At 31.1% G+C, this 22,127-nt stretch overlaps 1 protein-coding gene across 1 annotated transcript in view; it reads left to right on the top strand.

The window, feature by feature from the left end:
* Smp_159370 (family M13 unassigned peptidase (M13 family)) overlaps positions 1-14,446 on the top strand; it is a gene marked incomplete at both ends in the record, with an annotated part of 41,255 nt that extends 26,809 nt beyond the window's left edge. Inside the window, 5 exons of the mRNA XM_018791085.1 lie at positions 4,244-4,368; positions 6,467-6,532; positions 8,267-8,362; positions 11,622-11,698; positions 14,347-14,446. Of these exons, the coding sequence (XP_018645703.1) occupies positions 4,244-4,368; positions 6,467-6,532; positions 8,267-8,362; positions 11,622-11,698; positions 14,347-14,446 (464 nt within the window). The remainder of the gene's footprint in view (positions 1-4,243; positions 4,369-6,466; positions 6,533-8,266; positions 8,363-11,621; positions 11,699-14,346) is intronic.
* Between the last annotated feature and the right edge of the window lie 7,681 nt (positions 14,447-22,127).

Genomic DNA, 22,127 nt, shown 5'->3' with positions numbered 1-22,127 from the left:
ACTAATTTACAAGGATTAAGACATGAGACTTATGAGTTTGTTAGATGCAGTCAGCTCTCAATAAAATATAATCATCATTTAATAAAGTAGAATTCAGTTAAAAATCAAACCATCATTGGGAGCATATGGAATAATTTAGTAGTTGAATTCATGAGTTGGTGTGAACTAGACCATCATTGAAAACGTGGAAGTACTGCACAGCCGCTTCGTCCTAGTATGGAACTCCCCAGAAGTGCGCATTCATGGTCCCGCATGTATGACTCGAACTTAAGAACTTAGGTCTCGCACATTAACGCTTGACATCTAGATCACTGAGCTGGCATCCAACGGTGTTAATGTCTAACTTCAATCGATCCATGACTCGTCACTTTAACCAATCCGTGATATGAAATATATATATATATATATATATATATATATGATATGGAATAATATTTACATCATCTCTTTGGATTTTGTACAATTGATAAATAACTACAGATGCTAAAGGTTACTAATATATATACACAAAAATTGGAAAACAATAATCATCATTGCTGAACAATGTTAGCTGTATTAAAAGCAAAATTATCATGTAACTAATTTAATGAAAATAGATAAATCCATGGATTCGAACGAATATCAATTACACAGCATGATATACATTTTTCGGACCATATAGACAGTTTAAATGACGAACTAAGGTCGTACACTCAACTATGAGTTTAATGTACCATGCAAGGAAATGTTCATGAACATTTTTTATGTAGCAACCATTTAAACATCAACAATTATTGATGTAGAATATATTTCTATCCCTCTTGTAATAAAAACTGAATTATAAAATTAATCCGCAAAAATACCTAAATTAATCTGATTACGACTGATCAATAGGATGAAGTTACCATTTTAAAAAGATTAAAATGTGTGAAACTAATAAGACTTTATGAAAAAAACTTTTACCAAAATTAATTACCATCTGTTTACTTATTATCAAAAATCAGTTTGGAAAAAAAATCATGTATTCAAACTTATTAAAAGTAGTTAATTTTTATTATCAACATTTATAAGCAAAGATGGATAGTGGCTAGTAGTGGAAACCAGTTGTATGCGCGTCTCGTCCTATTTGGGACTCGTCAGCTGAACGTACCTGCATCTCAGAGTAGATGTTTACTCTAGGACTCGAATCCAGTACCGTTCGCTACAAATGCCATCGCGTTATCTACTCAGCTACTGAGTCCTGATAGCCACTTTGTTGTGCGATGGGGTGAAGTTTGAATTCACTTAGTATTGTTTATTTGAATCTTCTCATTGATGTTTAGGATTGCAACTGGTCAGTCTCTAATTGGTTATATCGAGGCAATACGCACAGTATGCACATATGCCAATTAGAGACTGATCAATTGCAGTCCTAAAAATCAATGAGAAGATCCAAACAACCAATACTAAATGAATTAAACTTCACCCTATTGTACAAACTCAGTAGCTAAGTGGATAACGCAATGACGTTTGAAGCCGTTGGTGCTGCATTTGAGTTCCAGAGTGAACATCGACTCTGGGATACAGGTACATCCAGCTGACGAGTCTCAGATAAGACGGGCTGTGTGTCCTGGATTTCACTGCTAGCCATTATCCATCCTTGCTTATAATGCTTGTGAATTAAGTTAATATCGAGGGAATTCTCACAGTATGCAAATATGTTGATAAGAGACTGATCAATTACAGTCCTAAACATCAATAGATCGATTTCAACAACCCATACAAAATGAATTAAAGTCAATTACTATTTCTATGTAATTAAATTTAAAAAATAATATTTAAACATTAAATAACTATTTTATAAATCCCCTAATACTATTCATATTCATATGGTCAAATACATTTGATTTCAATAAAAAGAAGAAAAAATAAAATTAAAAAATCTTTAAAAAAACATCATTAAAAAAATGATAATGATATTTTGGAAAATAAATACAAACTTTCATAGTAACAATATAAGAGAGAGATTATTGTTTGTCCATTAACAAGAATAAACAGCTGTCTAATAATTTCTAATTTAGTATAGTTATACAATGATTACCAACTTTTCTAATACATTTGGTATATACATATAGATATTCGATATTTCTTAATGGATATATGAATGTCTACTGGATTTTTCTACTATTTATCCAGTATTCATGATGAAGTATAAGTTACTATTTGAATAGTTCCCAATAATGATTATTTATGTACATTGATTGTCCATTGATCACGAGTATACAATGAAAGGGATAATTCTTTGTGTTAAACTTTTAAGTTATACAGTTAGCTAGTTAGTTACTATTTTTAAGTATAAAACATCATATATTGAAATAAGTAAGAGATATCATCTATAAGATACTATTAAATAAAAATTTTTTCTTTAAAGAATTAAATACTACTGAAATATGATGAGATAGGGGATATAAAGATAAGAACCTTTTTAGTTGTTAGAATTATAGTTTTGACAAGAAGAAACAACTGTGTCACTTATGGATGTGTATCCGATTATTTTTTGTAAAATTACATTTGAATGTTAATTTAGTAGTTCAACAATGGAAGCTCTTCTTATTATCACATTTCATAGATGCTAGTATCGATGTAAATCATTATGTATCACATATCCCTGTTGTCTAATTAACATATATTTTCTGGTTCTAAGTATTGATTAACATTTAATACAATTATATGCGTTAGAAAATGTACTCATCTTTAATACTGTTGAACATCACGGAGTATGTATTATCAGTTATATAAGCTCATACGTTTCTCTCCTCTCTAGGTGTGACATACTAGGGTTAAACATATATCGAGTTTTTCTAGATTTTTAACGATAGCTTAGCTGAGATAAGTTCGTAATTTCACACGATAAGGAAAAGAAATTCCCAAATGATCAAATGTACTCGGAAAGCAATTATGATCATGAGACAAAACTCAGGACAGTTTTAGGTAAGGAAGGACATATAGTTTCGAATTTCTAAAAGACATCACGTTCACACTGCTTCTTATCAATACGATGTAGTTGATTTCATATCTAGGGTTTCTACAAATCATTACAAACAATATCATCCCAATATCTTTGTGACAAGTAATGAAATGTGCTGAGATAATGAGATTTTCAATATCACCTGCATTAACGATTATAAAAATTTTTGCAGCTAACATGAGCATTTATATATTTTTCTCCCACTTTATATAGGTACCTAATAATATTTGATTTCACATTGTTGAAACACTAACTTTGGTTGATAGGTTTCATTTTGATATAGAAGGATGATGACGTATCTGAGGTTTTAAGTAGACTGATACTCGTTGCGATACCTGAGTTAATATCAGTCATAACTATTTCAGTTACGTAACTGTTCATTGACAGTTAAATAAATTACAGCTTTAGTATCACCAGATACAGGTAAAGTTTTCAACATAAAAAACTGTTCAAAATCATTGCTCCAGTTACATCAGATAAAACATGTGATAAATATAACTTTAAATTCATTTGGTATTGTTTGTTTGAATCTTCCCATCGATGTGTTAGGACTGCAACTGGTCAGTCTCTGATTGGCATATGTGCATACTGTGCGTATTGCCTCGGTATTGCCTAAATTCACAAGCATTGTAAGCAAAGATGGATATTGGCTAGCAGTGGAATCCAGGACGCGCGCCACTTCGTCCTATTTGGGACTCGCCAGCTGGATGTACCTGCATCTAAGAATCGATGTTCACTCTGAGACTCGAACCCAGTACCGTTCGCTTCAAACGCTATCTCACTATTCGTTTCAATTTCACCCTGTTGCCCAAGAAAGTGAATATCAAGACCCAGTGGCCAAGTGGATAATACGATCGCGTTTGTAGCGAACGGTACTGGGTTCGAGTCTCAGATTGAACATCGACTCTTAGATGCAGGTATATCCAGCTGACGAGTTCCAAATAGGACTAAACGCGCGTTCTGGATCCCATTGCTAGCCAATAACCATCTTTGCTTATATGCTAAACATTTGTTGATAATTATGTTCATAATTGTAATTTCAGGTTGTATGAAGGTGATGAGAAACTGTGTAATAGAATGAATTAATATTTTGTGTTTTAACTAAATTGGTAACTGGTGTTAACTGAATGAAATTCTTCAAAATACTAAACATTAACAGTTTAATTTCTTTGTATGTTATTTATTTTTAAATATATCACAATTTTTTGATAACCCTAATATCATATTGAAACAACCGCTTTTTGTACACTTTCATAGGTGCTAAATTCGATGCTAAAGGAAATATGCGAGACTGGTGGAGTGCAGAAACATTGGCAGCTTTCGAAAAAAATTCACAATGTATGATTGATCAGTATAGTAATTATTCAATTCTTAATACAAGTGTAAGTATTTATGTCTTATTTAATAATAGTTTTGCTATTTCTTTTTGAATTTCGAATTTTGATTTTATCAAATAGATAATCTTTATGTTTGAATAATGCGATTAGATGACGATGGTTATCAGAAATAGGTAGGTTAATAAAAGGCTTATTCAATACGATCAATCATATTCGTACTAGTGATATAATCGGAGACGTATAGCTTTTAACCGCAACAATGATGAGTGGTGTTTATTCACGGAAGTCTACAAACATTTGAAAAGGTAGCAATATTAGGAGCGCTATTACGCTTTTGGAATTTAAAGAACGAGTTTGTACTATCCTGCCATTCACAGTTGATCTAAATAGTCTTATGTTGAAATGAAGACTTAGACTAATATTCAGTATGACATTTTACGCAGCCCAACTCATCATTATCGAAAATTCAAGGTCTATATTCCACCAAATACACAAAAAATATGTCAACGACTTTTTGACATCCTATTGGGTCTATCCAGTTACGCGTATATACAGAAACTCACACATAGAAAGGATCAATCATGATCTGCAAGTAACGGTGAGTGAATATATACCTAAATGTCTACAAAAACAAATGAACTCCAATGGTCAAATAAGATCACAGGATGGACAAATATCTTTCTTTACCATGAAACATTTAGTTGTGACAGGTCAAAGGGTTGATATCGAATGATCCTATGTAGTGTTACACAAAATCATTCAAGGATGTACACTAAAGTTCATTGAAACATTGGCTATGCAAAACATGAGATCCTTTTATGTGTTAAAAAACTAGTTCTTACCTTTAATCTACCGTGATAATAATAATTTATTATCCAACACGGTTTTTCACATCGAGAACTCTATTGTTATCATTCCTTCCTTTTACTTTACACTTTCTCGAGTTGATCGTTCACGTAAAATACCTTAGCAAGCATTTGTGATCAGATTGTTCAAAATTTATTGCGTAAACACATCACTTACTTTTGATAATCTTCGTATTCTAATTGCATTAAGCAAATTTACTAAAACATGGACTGACTTTTTAAAATTTATACCTTATTTATAACTAATCACAACTGGAATTGAAGTATAATAATGAATTTCCCAAGTATAACAGGTCACACGTTTATTTGTTTGACTGTTTCAACGAATTTACTGCTTCACATTCGAGATCACCTTCAAAATTTTTGATCCAGTGATTAAATACTTTACTCAACTCTGGTGAAAAACACTAAACTGAGTCATTTACAAATTATTTTTTGTTTTTATATAAGTACGAATTTCGAACACATTTTTTAATCATGATACTGACTACAAGTCTCTACAAATAAGTCTCTATGAATGAATGAACGGCACAAATAAAACTACCTTTCCGAAATCTGTCAAACAATTGAATAACTCATGCATATAAACTGTGTATATGTGGCTGTATAAATTTATTATTAAAATGTTGTTGAAGCGTAGCAGCTTATTATAAAATGTTTTACAAATCAAATGTACATGTGAAACGCTCATTTAAACGTTTTAAGTAGTTGAAAAATATTGGATGAACTTAAATTATCACTATCAGAAGAGGTTTTGTGAAGGGTTGCTCAACTTCGTGAATTGGTTGTAGTTAGACATAAACACCATCAGATGCCGGCTCAATGGTCTATCAGTTAAGTGCTCTGGAGCTAGTGGTAGGTCCTGGGTTCAAATCCCGCGAGGCGAGGTGGTGGACGCGTACTGCTGAGGAATCCCACAATAGGACGAAACGGCCGTCCAGTGTTTCCAGGTTTTCGCTGGTGGTCTAGCTTCAATTGACCCACGCTTTCAACTAATTAAATTAATAATTTGTATATAAAACTTTCTTTATATATTCTTCTATAGTCAACTTAATGATCGATGTAACTCTAAGTTGTAAAAATGGACTTGAATTTAAATTGGTCCATATCATTCGTAGTGTTTTAACAGATTCTGTAACGTATTGATGATTGAGCAAACGAAACTACTGAAAATACCTACTAACCATAATAAAGAAAAGTATATCTTACGTATTCTTGAGGTTATTAGTTACTATAATGATAATTTATTATTTTATTATAATTTTCTTGTTTGATAGCTTAATGGAAAAATGACATTAGGTGAAAACATCGCTGATAATGGAGGTCTTAAAGCAGCCTATAAAGTAAGCTTCGTTTGAAATTACGTTGAAAATACATCAATATTATGTTTATATCTTGAGTATTATTAAACAAAAGAACAAATACTTAATGTGTCGTAAATTTTTTTCCAATTTTGTCATTGTAAAAATTATCGTGTATTACTTTTGATGAGAAAAATTGAGAGACTTCTTATATAGGGCTGTTATTATTGACCCATGATAATAATCGAAGGGGTTTATATCTTTTTAGATAAACCTGATACATAGCTACTTTAATTCAATGTTGTCAATAGTTAACTATCTGACTTTTGGATTGCTTGACATTATAGTTTGCGAACTATCACTTCAGTTTTAATGAAAATATATTAAGGCTAGTCACTAGTTAGCACATAGTTATGTAAACTTTCACGTTATTGATTGACTTCAGTTAGCCAGCTAGATGGCACTGGAAAGCTTTTCCATCATAATATGAGAGTTTATGACCCTATGAGACATCAAATCTAGGACCTTCCGATGTCGCAGCCAGCGCTTAATCTTTAGACAAATAAAGCTGTATCCAACGGTACATATTTCTCACTGAAGTCAATTTGGGACAATTCATGAATGTCATCGAAAAACATATACCAATGCTTTTTTTATGCAATAGTTCTTCAGCTAATGTAAGCATTTGGTGAAGGATTTTAAATTTCGATAATGCAATGAGAAGACGAAGGTTATCAGAATTATGTGATATATTTCCTCAATACATTTCAAACAACCTGATCACATATATAAAAAAAATAAAAGGTCAACTCTAGACAGATTAAAGGTAAGCCGTAACAAAGAAAAATAAAGTACATAAAAACAATGTGATAATCACTCTGAATAATAAAGCGGAGTTACCAGGGTACTACAAGAACTATATAAAAATTACTAAAATCTCCACGAAACCTCTTCTGATGAAATAAAAACATTACCTCCTGACTTCTTCTTTGAATATAAACGTTAATTTAAATAAATTAACATAGATTTTCAGAGATCAAACTGTTAAGATTGGTTTTATTTATTTATAAGGATGGTTATGCAGGAGTTTTAAAACTATTTCAGAGCTTTAACAAGTGTAATATTGAGGTTGAAAACAGTTTTGGTTTCGATGAAAATATACGGTTATAAAAAGCAAACTTTAATGTTTGAGATAAAAAACTGGCCAAAAATGTATCTTTGAACCATTTCTCTCATACACTGAAAGAGTTGGGTAAGTAATGGTAATGATGAATTTAAGATACAGATGAGACTACAAATCTACAAGTTTTGGAACATGTGTCACACACATTCATGCACTGCCTACCCTAAAATGTTATTCTAACTAACATTTAAATAAGAGAAAAACTGAACATTGGTAACCAGAAGAAGTTATAAAAATCATTTCACGAATTTATTTGTTGTTAGTGTGATATGAACAGGTAGATGAAAAATTTTTGTTTTACGAGTTAATCTGTAACAACAGATTATGTATGTTATAGTTCAAATTTGATTTCAGTTAGATACATTCATTTTCTATATTGCCATAAATTACAAGCTTAATATTATCCCATATTATCTGTTCTTTTCTTTTATAACTATTTATAATAGCTTGATAATTTATAGCAATGTTCGACGATGTTATGGAGCATATGAGTTATGTCTATTTAAGCCACACTTTGCTCCAAATATCATCTATAAATCACTATAATTCCTTAAATCTTTTCTAAGACCAAATTTGTCTCCTTTTAATTATAGGCGTTTAAAAAGTTGGAGGCCAAATATTCCGACAAACCTATATTACCTGGTTTAAATTTCACTCCAGATCAGTTATTTTTCATTGGATTTGCCCAGGTATGTTAATATTAATTTGAAGTGGTAAATAATTTATGTTACCCTGTTTTATTGGATTTAATTACCAAAGTGATTATTCTTTAAATAATAATTTACAAATATTATAAATCAATATAAACTTGGATTAATTTTATTTTGGTTATTTATTCTCTGAAGAAGTGACTTACATTGAGTCACGAAACGTCAGAAAATCTAATTTTTCCACTTATTGGGATATTAAAATATATTAATTTATTTATAACAATATTCGATGGTAAATTAAATGATCATAAATAACGTTTCGAGAATATTTTTATTCAATTACATAAATGATTATCAGAAGGGGTTTTGTAGAGATTTTAGTATTTTCATAGTTGAAATCATGAGTCCATTAAAGCTAGACCACCATGGAGAACCTGAAAGCACTGGATGACCATTTCGTCCTTTTGTGAGACTCGTCAGCTGTGCGCATCCACGATCCTGTTCGCGAGATTCGAACCCAGGACCCACCATTCTAGCGAGGAGGGATCGTGGATGAACACTGCTGAGGAGTCCCACAATGAGACGAAATAGTCGTACAATGCTTCCAGGTTTTCCATGGTGGTCTAGCTTCAATTGACTCATGATTTCAACTATGAAAATACATAAATGATTAATTGAAAACAAGAAAAATATAATTCATTAGTAGATTACTATTAAGTAATAAATTGTATAACTTGTAGGTAAACTTCATGGCTCATTTGTCATACGGCTATAAATTAATGTAACTTTAGAACATTAAAATGAACTTTTTATTTAAACTGAGAAAAAAAATGTCGACGAAGGTTGGATTAAAATAAATTTTTATAACATGAACTAAAATAGCTGGTTTTATGTCACGGACTAACTTGTCTTAGTTAACTATTTGAAATAAAATAAAATGGATTATTTTTAGGCATATTATGTGAACTAAATTATAAAAAAAAATGTTTTTGTTTCTACCTTTGACTTATATCGACAAAAACATTTTAGTCAATTTTTACTTAAATCAATTAATCGCTCATTGGTTACTATTTTTAGAGTTTTGGTCACACTTCAATATGGTAGCCGATTATCATCATAAATATTCAAAACAGAATACTTAAATCTGAACATTGTTCCTCATTTAGAAGAAACTTTTGATATGGAAGAAATTCTCGAAAGAAACATTAGTTTGACTATAATTTTGTACTGCGAATTGATTTGACCACCATTAAAGCTAATTAAATGATATCAGATGGTCATGAACTTTATAGTGGTGACTTACAACCATGATTCAGTTTTTATTTTATTTCTTTAAGATCGTATGTTCAGCCGGAAAGCTTTGGTGGTTGATAGTGTAAGGTCACTTTTCACAGATATAAGGACTATTTTATGAAACCGAAGAGTGATTATTTACTTAATATCCCTTCATTGATGTAGTCTACCTACCTAGCAGGTATACTCCTGTGATTCCTATGCATACAATGTTTGTTTTTTACTTTAATTAGTCGTTTTTTAATGCACACCGAAACTAAACAATCCAAATAAACATTTTGTATTGATGTGTATAAATCGTTTCTTGTTCAATGGTTAAATAGTACTTCCATGTAATTTTCAATCGTTTGTTTAAAAATTCTCGCTGATTCTGAATTTTAAAACTTATACTCATTCAAATTGTCATGATACTGAGAGAATGAAATGAGGCGATTTTCAATTGATACTTTTTTAAACTGATTCCTGGTTATGAATTATGTCCGAATAAGACTGGTTTTGTTAAGCTATAATTGATAATTTTGATGAGAAAAATAACGTTTTTTCTAACAATTTACTACCAAGCATGGTGAGCAAAGATGGATAGTGGCTAGCAGTGGAATCCAGGACGCGTTTCGTCCTATTTAGGACTCGTCAACTGGATGTACCTGCATCTCGGAGTTGATGTTCACTCTGAGACTCTAACCCAGTACCTTTCGCTTCAAACGCCATCGCGTTATCCACTCGGCCACTGAGTCCTGATAGCCACTTGCTTGTGCAGTGGGGTGAAGTTTGAATTCACTTAGTATTGTTTATTTGAATCTTCCCATTAATTCTTAGGACTGTAACTGGTCAGTCTGCTCAGTTTGAAGCGAAAGGTACTGGGTTCGAGTTCCAGAATGAAAATCAACTCTGAGATGCTTGTGAATTTAGGCTATATCAAGGCAATACGCACAGTATGCACATATGCCAACTAGAGACTGACCAGTTGCAGTCCTAAAACATCAATGGGAAGATTCAAACAAACAATACTAAGTGAATTTATAACCAAATTCTAAAATGCAAACTAGTATTTTAAAGCCAGAAGTGTTCAATAATTAACAGGTAGAAAGTTCAAATACATCCATTGAATAAACAACGGTAGATGAATTCAAAACTAAAGTGAAGAACTACGAATAACATTATCAGTAGATAATGCAAGTAGTCCAAAATAAATAGCATACGATTCCTTGTGATAGTGATAATCATATTTTAAAAATATCTATAATAAAACGTGTTTGACTAAATATTAAGAATTCAAAATTGAAGCTGAAACTTGTGAAGTTGTTGAATTACACTATATTAGAGCCAATATCTTCAGGTATATTTATATCTCCGTCTTTGGCTCGAAAATATAGATTAGACTGAGTACATACTGTGATTTATTGTGGTCAGTCAATAAGCATATAAAGTCAATCTAAACTAGAATGATATACATTGAAAAACAAAAAGTGTTTCGCCCTTACGTTTCATCTTTTTAATCAAATAGATCTATCGATCTAATACATTCCTTTTTTAGCAGCGTGTTGATGCTAAAAGCAATTAGTGTTATGCCTCATCACTTCTAAGTTTAGCTACTACAAGCTTTCTTTAAAGACGGTTACTAAATAAAGTTTTCGGTGTCAAGTTTAATTTATAAAATGTGTTTGACTAAATATTGAGAATTTAAAATATAATCTGAAACCTGTGAATTTGTTGAATTAGACAATATCCTTAATCAAATGGTCACTGTACATATTCTTTTCTGATTTCAGTCTTAATGACTAGTACTGATGAACTTTCAGTGATCAACAAAATATGTAGTGTACTAGCTATCTTTGCATATCAATTATAAAATGCCTTAACAATTAGTATACTTTATCTAAGTTTAATTGATTTTATGATCATATATGCATTCTAGTTTGTAAAAGTTGATATATAACTTTATATTAAACACACTGGTATGTAAGTTGCATTTAATTATTTTATTCTTAATTTATCTAATTTTTAGTTATGGTGCATTAAAAGCCTCCCTCAGTCAGTTCTTAATACTGTGCTTTTTGATGTTCATACAGTGGAACCATACAGGTAATTTTATAATCTGAATTTTATAAGAATTATTAAATCAGTATACAAATCTATAGATTATAAAAAATGAAGTCAAGGATATTTTATTCGACTTGCTTACTTACTTACTTACTTACGCCTGTTACTCCCAATGGAGCATAGGCCGCCGACCAGCTTTCTCCAACCCACTCTGTCCTGAGCCTTCCTTTCTAGTTCTATCCAACTTTTGTTCATTCTTCTCATGTCTGTCTCCATTTCTCGGCGTAATGTGTTCTTTGGTCTTCCTCATCTCCTTTGACCTTCAGGATTCCATGTGAGGGCTTGTCTTGTGACACAGTTGGGTGGTTTCTTCCATGTATGTTCTATCCACTTCCCGTGCTTCTTCTTGATTTCTTCCTCCATTGGAATCTGGTTTCTTCTCTCCCACAGTAATTTGTTGCTGATAGTGTCTGGCCAACGGACCCGAGGTATCTTACGTAGACAACTGTTGACAAACACCTGTATCTTCTGGATGATGGCCTTCATTGTTCTCTAGGTTTCCTCCCCATACAGTAGAAGTCTTGACATTTGTATTGAAAATTCTGATCTAGGTGTTGGTCGACAATTGATTTAAGTTCCAGATGTTTTTCAGTTGTAAATATGCTGCTCTTACTTTGTCGATTTGCGCTCTCACATCTGCATCAGATCGACCGTGTTCATCAATGATGCAGAGAAGATAAGATCACCAAAACTATTCACTTGATCTACGGTTTTCTCCTATCATTTCATATGAATGGGCATTACTTATGTACTTCTGAAAGCGTGTTGTTTCATCTGTATAGTGAATGGTGCCTGTACTTTGCACGTTTACAGTAACTAAAATACCATCGAAAAGATCCCACTTCTTGTAGATTAATTTTAAATATGTTAAATTAGAAGCTCACTAAATGTCATTTTTTAAATGATGTTTCATCTTATAATAACTAATATATTTTGTCAATCGGGAAACACTGAAGAGAAGTGAGAGAAAATGCCTAAAAATAATATATTTGTACACATTACTAAGATATTAACGCTTTAAAATTGTTTATGCCTTGTTGTACTGTTACAAGATTCACGTAAACAAATAGCAACTAATATTAGTGAAGAATATTCTTTTTAAATAAATTGCCTTCACTAGACACTTCTTTCTGTATTTATCAATATACCTGCTCCTGTGGAGCAAGTTATATTGGCAGATGTTCTATGAATTTGTTTATTCGGGCTCGTGAACACCTCCCACTGTGGTTATGCAAAGGTGTAGTTAAAACGGTTAACGGCTCCATTTTAGTCCATTTAATTCAGCCGGGACATACAACCAACATGGGGCAATCTTTCGCAATAATATATCGTATTAACAGCAGTCTACCTTATTCCATCAGAGTAAGAATTCTGCAGACGGCTGAGGCAATTGCTATCCGGATCAAAAAGCCAGAGCTTTTCATACAAAAGAAATATGTTCAGCCACTCCTTTTACCCTGGCCAACTTCGGGGCCAACTAGTTAATAATCAATTTTATAGTATGGTGACGTAATCTAATCAGTGTTCATTTTTATAACCTAAACTTATCCACACATCTTACCATTATTATTATCCTTACTACGCTTGTTAACCTCTTTGAAAAATTTATTCAGTATCCACCCCTATTTACTAATTCTTGCCCAATTCATAGTATTCTACATATTAAGTTATTTCTGATTTGTAATCCCAATGTTCTCTCTCACCCCATGTCAACTATATTTATTCTGATCATTTATCTCACAATTTCATTTCACTTATAAACTGATTCAAGTTAACACTTCATATTAGTCATCTCAACATTAACGATTTAATTTGATTTTATACGGCAAACAGCAATCCTTGATTCACATGTTACAATTTTATGTGATGTACTCTGCTTTAAACCTGGCCAATTTTACGGATATGTAATTTTGAAACCTGAAGCGACATTATTGAAAAGAATACTCTTCGTTCATATAATTGTGTTTGAATATAATGAGAATTTTTCAGCGACTAATATTATTGTGCTTAGTTGAATACTGCTTCCCAATATTGAATTATTAGACCGCACTGATGAAACCTTAATACATTTGCAATTATTAGCTGAAATGTAAACATATAGATCATATTTATATCTTGAAGGTGAGACGAAATAAATGGTATAACTAAATATGTAATGTTTAGGATGCCCAAATGAGTTGTAGGTAAGACATTTCAAACACTTAATCTCATTATACTATGTTGCCTCAGATGGCTAAAACATATTTTTCACGAGTTTAGATAACAAAAATGTTTGGTTAAAAGTAAATAGTCTAAGAAGCATCATGGAAGCTTTACGAAAAGAGCTCACTAATTCATACAGCGGGCTATCGATAATTTAACAAATTGTGCATTAGTTTTTGCTGATCGATTGATAAATTTTCTACCTTTCTAACGTCATATCTATCCTTTTCTTGTTTTCGAATATTTTCATTTATTTTAAGATGTTTGCTTCTATACCTGATAGTGATATCATCTTGTTGTTATCTAAATATCTGACTGATTCACAAGATTCTTCGAAATTCAAAATTATATCAATCACAGTTGATTTATGTTTAAAAACAAAAACTGTCACCGACTAAAGTTTTGCACATATTTTTCTTTACTTGTAGAGTAATTGGTACCATAACAAATTCAGAAGAATTTGCTAAAGTTTTCAATTGTCCTCCAGGATCTTCAATGAATCCTGTAAAGAAATGTCATGTATGGTAAATATTATTACTGATTATCATTTTTAAATAAAACGCTATGTTTCTATCCCATTTTCTTTCCCGTTCCCATTTTGAATAATTCGAGCAATTTTGCATAAACAAATCTTTATTTGTATCATCACTATTGTCTTTATTATTAAAATGATCTCTATTGTTATCATCATCATTATTATTATTAACATTCATATAATTTTTATGCAAATAAAATGAAACGTGATTAAGCTCAATTCCAATACTTGATAATCAATGTCTTTTAATGATGTCAATATATTCCAAAGTAGAGGGATATGTGTGTGTGTGTTTATTTTGTAGTTCACTTTGTTTGATTCTTTTTTATTAAGGGAGAATATAAACTTTCAACCTAATTGTATTCATATGAATGTATACTCTTATCTATGTAAATGTTAATGTGCTTGTTTGTATGGTATATATATATATATGTGTGTGTGTATGCGTGTGTGTGTGTGAACTAATTTACAATCATACATAGAAACCATTATCAATGGATAATTTTTATTCGATTAATGAACATTGAATTTGTGATCCTACATAATCGTTTGTAATTTCTAAGATTCCTTTTATTGTGATTATTAATCAGATTATTAGTGGAAAAATTTTTTTCTTCTTTTTGTTTTCTTTTTTTCTTTCATTAGTTTTTTTTCTCCCATCTTTTTTTTATTTTTAATTACGTGATTAAAATTAGAAAAAAAATATTCATTCGCTTCACTTATATTTCGTTTGTGCTTTTCTTTTTTTGTTATTCTTTTGTGAATATTTTTGTGCCTGATTCTTGAAATGAATAAAGAAAGAAACAAATGCATAGAAACATAGTTAAATGATCTATTTTACTAAAGTTCTTACTATTATTACAATTAGTTGCAGTTTTTTTTTTTAAAAAAAACAACCCTATATTTGTATTACAGTGTATTCAACATGTTTGTGTTTTTTTATTGTCCAAGTATAAAATGTTTTTTTTAAAGTAATAATGTAATGGCATATATATATGTGGTCTAGTCTTCTGTTCAGTTATGAATAATGTATTTAATAGTCAATATGATTTTATTCTCATTATTATTGTTTAATTCTTCAGTTATGTGGGAATCTGTCGAGTTAATCAATAACATTTTTTTGTTGAAACTCCAGTGGTGTTCATCATCGTATGTTTCATTTGTTTAAACATATGATAAATAGATACTGGCTTCATTCTTTTAAGTTACGAAGAAATTTCCAAATAATTATCGAGTATTAGTAGGCTAAAATTCAAACATTTTTGTTTATACTTGAAAGAAAGCAGTCCGTTCTCTCTGTTTGTGGATATCGATGACAAGGTTGAACTTAATAGTTTCTAATAAATCGAGCACTGATTAGAAAGTTAATAATGAACATGTTTTTAGTCATATCTTGATTCGGTTATTTGTTTACTCTGAAGAAGAGGATAACATTGAGTCACAAAACTTTGGAAATACCATTTTCCTACTTTGTTGTTCTCTTTGTTGTTTTATTCTAATCTGTAATCATCCTCTCTGAGATCTATTATCTTCTTTTATTTCGATGACAGTTCTAAAGGCAAAGTGACTTTAAAGTAATAATATACTTACATATTTACTCTGATTTAATTTAGTCTATTTTCACAATGCACTCACACTTATTCAGTTTTAAGTCGTTCCATTTTTGTGATAATCTTATAATACTGCCTGGCCATTCAAACTGAAGCAGATGAACTAAGTTTTGAATTTACAACGCAATAATTAAAGTCACTTTTTTAAGAGATTACTGACCTGTCCTCACACTGAAAACTAAGGGTAAGTGAAAAAGGGATCTGATATTTTGTAAGCGTATGTTAAAATAGAGGGAAATTTAATGACTCTATGAGATCAGTCACCTGAGCTAATGTACATTAGTGTAACCGAGTAACAATTACTTTCAACCCAAAACATAGCCTCAAAGAATAACTGTTTGTATTATATTGAATCGATAGGTTATTGGTCAGTTTTTAAAAAACCAATGTAACTTTGAAACTCACTTGTCATCTGTCAAATCACTATAGGTATGACACACTTCAAAATATGATTACGTGAAGAAATTTGTTACTTAAATTTAAAGAACCTTCTGGACCACTTATTGTACTTTTATGTTTGTCATCTTAAATGACAACCTTAACACTTCAAAAAGTATATTATCACTATTGTTTAACTACTTCTAGGCCTCTTAAATTAATTGAAAAGTCTGAATGACTGAATAATTTTCTGATGTTAATTGATGAAAATCATTTGATTTTATTTTTGATGGGGCCATGAAAAGGTTAATAACATAGTAATCAAGCTGTTTTGTTAAATAATAGTAAACCATAAAAATCATTTGGCAATATTAAATTAAATACAGGGAATTTGGTAATATTGCTTACAAACTCATACCATATTACCTGACCTGTAACTATTCAAATGCTACTTTAATGACAATGTATATTTCCAATATTTAGTTGGTTTAATCAATTTATATAAAGAAGAAAGGACAGAATTTGCAGAATCAAACGAATTCAATCTACTTCAGGACTTTCATCACTTCCATGCAGAGTAAAGCTTTAAAAAGCAAACTGAGTAGTGAAAAACTTTTTTCATACACTAATTAATGACGATGAGGTAGATGTTCGAAACTACTTAAAAAGTCATAATAAGACAAAGGCTACACAAATATGTGTATAAACTAGAATTAAGATGAGTCACTAGTGTTTTCCTTTGAAGAAACTAGTTACATAGAGTACGAGAGGGTGAAATTACAAATCATGAGAAGCTGAAAAATATGATGGATTCATTTTGCTTTACAAATCTTAAGGTGCTTTCCTAAATTTCATGTAATGTACCAAACTACTTATTAGTAGTATAGTTTCGCAAACAAGATTTCGTCATTGATAGTAAGAAACTCTTAATTCTAAATTTCGCATAACAATGATTCAGTTATAACGTCATCTTTTCTGTTCCATCAACTGGCCAATCCTGTCAATAAACTACTACGTTCTGCCATGCAAGTCGCTATATCTTAGTTTTACTTTGTTTTTAAGTGAAACTTGTAAATAACCGATGATAGATGTAACGTAAAAATGGTTTTGAATGACCCTTTAATGTTAAACAAACATTGGAACTGAGTGTGTACAGGCCGCATAAAAGATATTTATGGCTTTGCCGTAAGTACTATGACCTTAGTACGTGTCTTAAATACCTTTTATATAGGTAAGGTAGCGATGTAAGTAAGCCACACTTTCAGTTGTTCGATAAGTAGGTTGTTCAATATTCTATGTTAAATAACAATAATATACAATGAAAATCAATGACAGTTTTGATATTTCCGCACCCACAAATAAATATTTTTAAACCATGGAAAGCAAATGTCATTTTCGAACATTCCACCGGCAGTTACTTCCATATGACTTGGTTAACTATAAAAAGAACTAGAAATCTATTCCTCATGCAATTATTTTATACGGATTCCTATTTTTAATTTACAAAAGATCGTTTTCATTATCCGTTCATGGGGTAAACATCACTGAATTGGTAAGTAGTTGTCAATAGTCTAATCAGTTAATTATTAATGTAGCTTGGACATAATATAATGACATCACTCCCGCTATTCTAGTAATAAAAATTACTTCATCGTATTCATATTTCGTTTTAATTGTATTTCTTACTGCTAACTATCGAAAAATTACCATCATTCAGAATTGATGTAACATTGAGTCATTTATGTATATATATGGTGTTACAGTTTGGGTTACAATAATACTGGATCTAATAATTTTCCCTCTCATTATTATTATTGAGGACTACCAACGGTTTCTATTAGGATATGAGCTCTCCACACCGATGCTTCAATATTACCAATAGCTACAAGCTAGCTGTATTTTGAGTAATTGCTAACGATAGAATTTAGGATACGATTTTCGACCTTTTAATTTATACAAACATTTCGGTAAATATAAAGTGCTCAGTAGGTGATGCAAGTGAGCATTACAATAATTTTCGACAGTTTTTCAATACTTTTTAACCAATATGCTTGCTCAGATTTTTCATCAGCCCATAATTTTCTACAATCAATTAGTTCTGAAATATTAAAGAATTCAATTAATTTACTTAAATCTTCCCATTGATGTTAAGGACTGCAATCGATCAATATCTTATTGGCATATGTGCATCCTGTGTGGACTGCCTCAGTATTGTCTTACGTCACAAGCTTTGTAAGCAAAGATGGATAGTGGCTAGTAGTGGAATCCAGGATGCACGTTTCGTTCTATTTGGGACTTGTCAGCTGAATTCATTTTTGTAGGTGACAAATTTGGGCATAGTCAAGTGATAATTCACTTATTTTATTATTAAAAATATAGTACAATATGAAGTCGCTTTCACAATATTTTGTGTACTAGTACAAGAGTGACTAAGTAAATTACTCCACACTAGTAATTATTTACCTAGTGAATTTATGCTAGTGAACTTCGGTAAAACGTTTAGAATGTTCATCAGTTTATGGCATTGAAATCCACATTTTAAAAAAACCCAGAAAAACTACCTTATCACCAAATTTGCTAACGATTTCAACAAACTAACCATATTTAACTTCTGAAAACTTATTACAGATGAATGGAATACTCTAGTACAACATAATATGACAAAACATTTGTTCACTGAACGATCTTATCGAATAAATCGAATATAATATTCATTTATTATAGCTTTGTATAAAGTAGCGAATATTAATGTGAAGTCTACCAACACAAAGTTGTAAAAATCTTTCAGATCAAACAAAGTATTTGTTTATTTATATAATGATTTATATAGGGCGTACCATTCGGCAAGTTCGTCAACGAATAACAGAACACCATCAGTCGTGGTTGACCAAAGGACAGGTAAAGGGGATTGAGAGTTCTATTCTCGCTCACTTGGTGGACACAGGTCATCAGGTTGAACTGAATAAAGCTTTTAAGGTTATCTACCATATTCCATCAAATTTTCCACATGGTTTACGAGCTCGTCTATTGCACATAGCTGAAGCCATTGCAATTCATATTCACAAACCGAACCTTTGTATCCAAAAGAAGTTTGTACAACCACTTTCGCTGCCTTGGCCATCGGTATAGCGGAGTTTGTAGCAGAATTTCGGTAAACAATTATCTTATTCCTTCCAGTTTTTGTGTTTTTGTATTTTACTTATTCTCTTCATTCGTCTCTTGATTCTTACATAACTACTATATTACTGACCGTTCATCAAAATATTTTGTTATTTCTTTCTTCTCTTTTTTATATATTATGCAACGTAGCAACTGGTTGATTTTTGAATAATAACTCTGATTAGTATTAATCCTTCTATTCCTACTAATGTTAGTTTATAATCGATGTCATTATATAATTATTACGTAACGTATCTACTCCATGAGTGTTATTTAATTATTGTAAATCATATATATTAGTGTAGAGCTATGATGAAAAACTAATTGAAAAGAAATTTCTTCGCTCGATTCGTTCCTTAATATGTTCTTGTAATGACGCCCTTTGTGTTGTACAGTTTTCATAGCATCCATGGTCTCTTGTTACGTCGATGGGGGCAATCCACGTAAGGCGCTGATCGCGAGGTGTGACTTCGAAGTTATAACAAGTTATAGCTTGTTCGTCACACCGTTCTCGTCTAATTCGAGTAGGCCTCCAATCATATCGATATAGACCATCAACGTTGATGGTCTACAATATATATATATATATATATATATATATATATATATATATATATGTCCATTTTCTATTGTGTCCCTATCTATATACTAATATTACTCTACCTGATTTTAAGAATTTTCCAGATTCAACCAAATGAGCTAGTTGGATAAACATTAGGGCAAAGGGCTGAATGTGATTTTCTAGTTTTTATATGGGTTTAAAATAAGGTATAATATACATAGATAAGAAAAATGGTACTGTATACTTTTAAAAAGTCTGATATAGTAATACATTTAAAAATGAAACCAACACTTCCCAGTGGCTAATCATTGAAGAGTTACTTATACTATATTTATGTGACTCATATTGCTAAGAGAATCCCATCGATTAGGTTAGTGACAAATCTCAATCAGAACTATATCTAAGCCCAGGGATTATTAGTAACCAGCCCCATCCACTTGTCACTGAAATGTAGCGCATATCACGTTGAGACATATAAGATGATGTTGTTTTGGAAAAGTTACTGTTGATGTTGACTCAATAATAAACAACGTAGTATGCTGTTTCATATTGACATCTAAGTACATTTATTTTATTAAATGGAGAGAGCCTAACAGATCTACGTTCATCTTACTGACATATTAGACTACTTAGATTGGGTGACATACCAAGAAAATAACTGTTTACATGAATGAGACATATTTATTGTCAAAGGACTCTCTATACAAAATTAATTGCAAGTGAAAAACAGTGAATTTCTGTAGTAGAAAAATACAACTAAATTTTTCTATTTACTATTTCAGAAAAAATTCTACGTTTAATTGTACCAGATATGAATTAAATCCTCTTTTGAAGGGAGTTCCTTTTATAAAGGAAAAACAGAAAATTCTACATTTCTTTCTTGTTATGAAAACCTTCAGTTTTAATGTCTAGAATAAAACAATATCAAAATGGATTATGCTCTGATATTTCTGTTTACTATCTAGGCGGACTGAGTAGAAAACACTTATAAGGATATAAGCACAGATGGATGGTGGCTAGCAGTGGAATTCAGAACGCCGATTTCGTCTTATTTGGAACTGCATGGTTAATTATTTTCTTAGATTAAAAGAATCGTCATTATTTTTACACTATACAATACTTTAGTATGTAGGGGAAAGGATTGAATTTATTCATCGTGCTTTACGAATTGCTGATACCTCTTTCATTTGTATTAAATATAATTCACCATTATATAAATTTCCTAATGCAATAACAATGATTTGGTAGAAAATTACAAATTATAACCTTTTTTAAAGCAATACTGAGAACGTTTAAGTTATATATTACTTAACAGACTGCTTGTGTGTACATACACGACGAAACACCTATTCACTCCCTTTTGATTGCAATTTTCTGGCTTATATCATTTGACAATAAAAAAATTTATTATTGCATGCCTAAGAATATGAAACACTGAATAAGCTTCGGCATATAAGACTATTTAGTTCAATTTGAAGTGGATTGGATTATCCCGCTGTTGTTGTTGTTTTAACGGAATTTTGACTTCCCTTGATTGACATATGTGCATCCTGTGTAGATTGCCTAAATATATCCATTATGACAAGTTAGTATAGGATAGATGGAATGTGGCTACCAGTGGAATCGAGGATGCTTTGTTTCGTTACATTAGGACCTGCATCCCAGAGTTTGGTAGCTTTGTGAGCTCGATAGCTAGGTGAATGATGAGATAGATTTTAAAGAGAACATATCTGTGTTAAAGTTCCGGAGTAAACTTCAACTGTGGGATGGAAGGACATCCAGACGACGAGTTCTAGTTAGGACAAATTTCATGTTCCGTAATTCTCAGATGAACACACTACATCTTTGTTTTCCTCAAACTTTAACTATATCAATATATATATATATATCACTATAAAATGAACAAAACAAAATAAATGAGAACAGATTAAATTTAAAATAATAAGATATATTTATATCACCGCT

The sequence above is a fragment of the Schistosoma mansoni genome, assembly GCF_000237925.1.
Source record: "Schistosoma mansoni, WGS project CABG00000000 data, chromosome 5 unplaced supercontig 0195, strain Puerto Rico, whole genome shotgun sequence".
NCBI lineage: Eukaryota > Metazoa > Platyhelminthes > Trematoda > Strigeidida > Schistosomatidae > Schistosoma > Schistosoma mansoni.
This window is presented reverse-complemented; position numbering and strand designations above follow the sequence as displayed.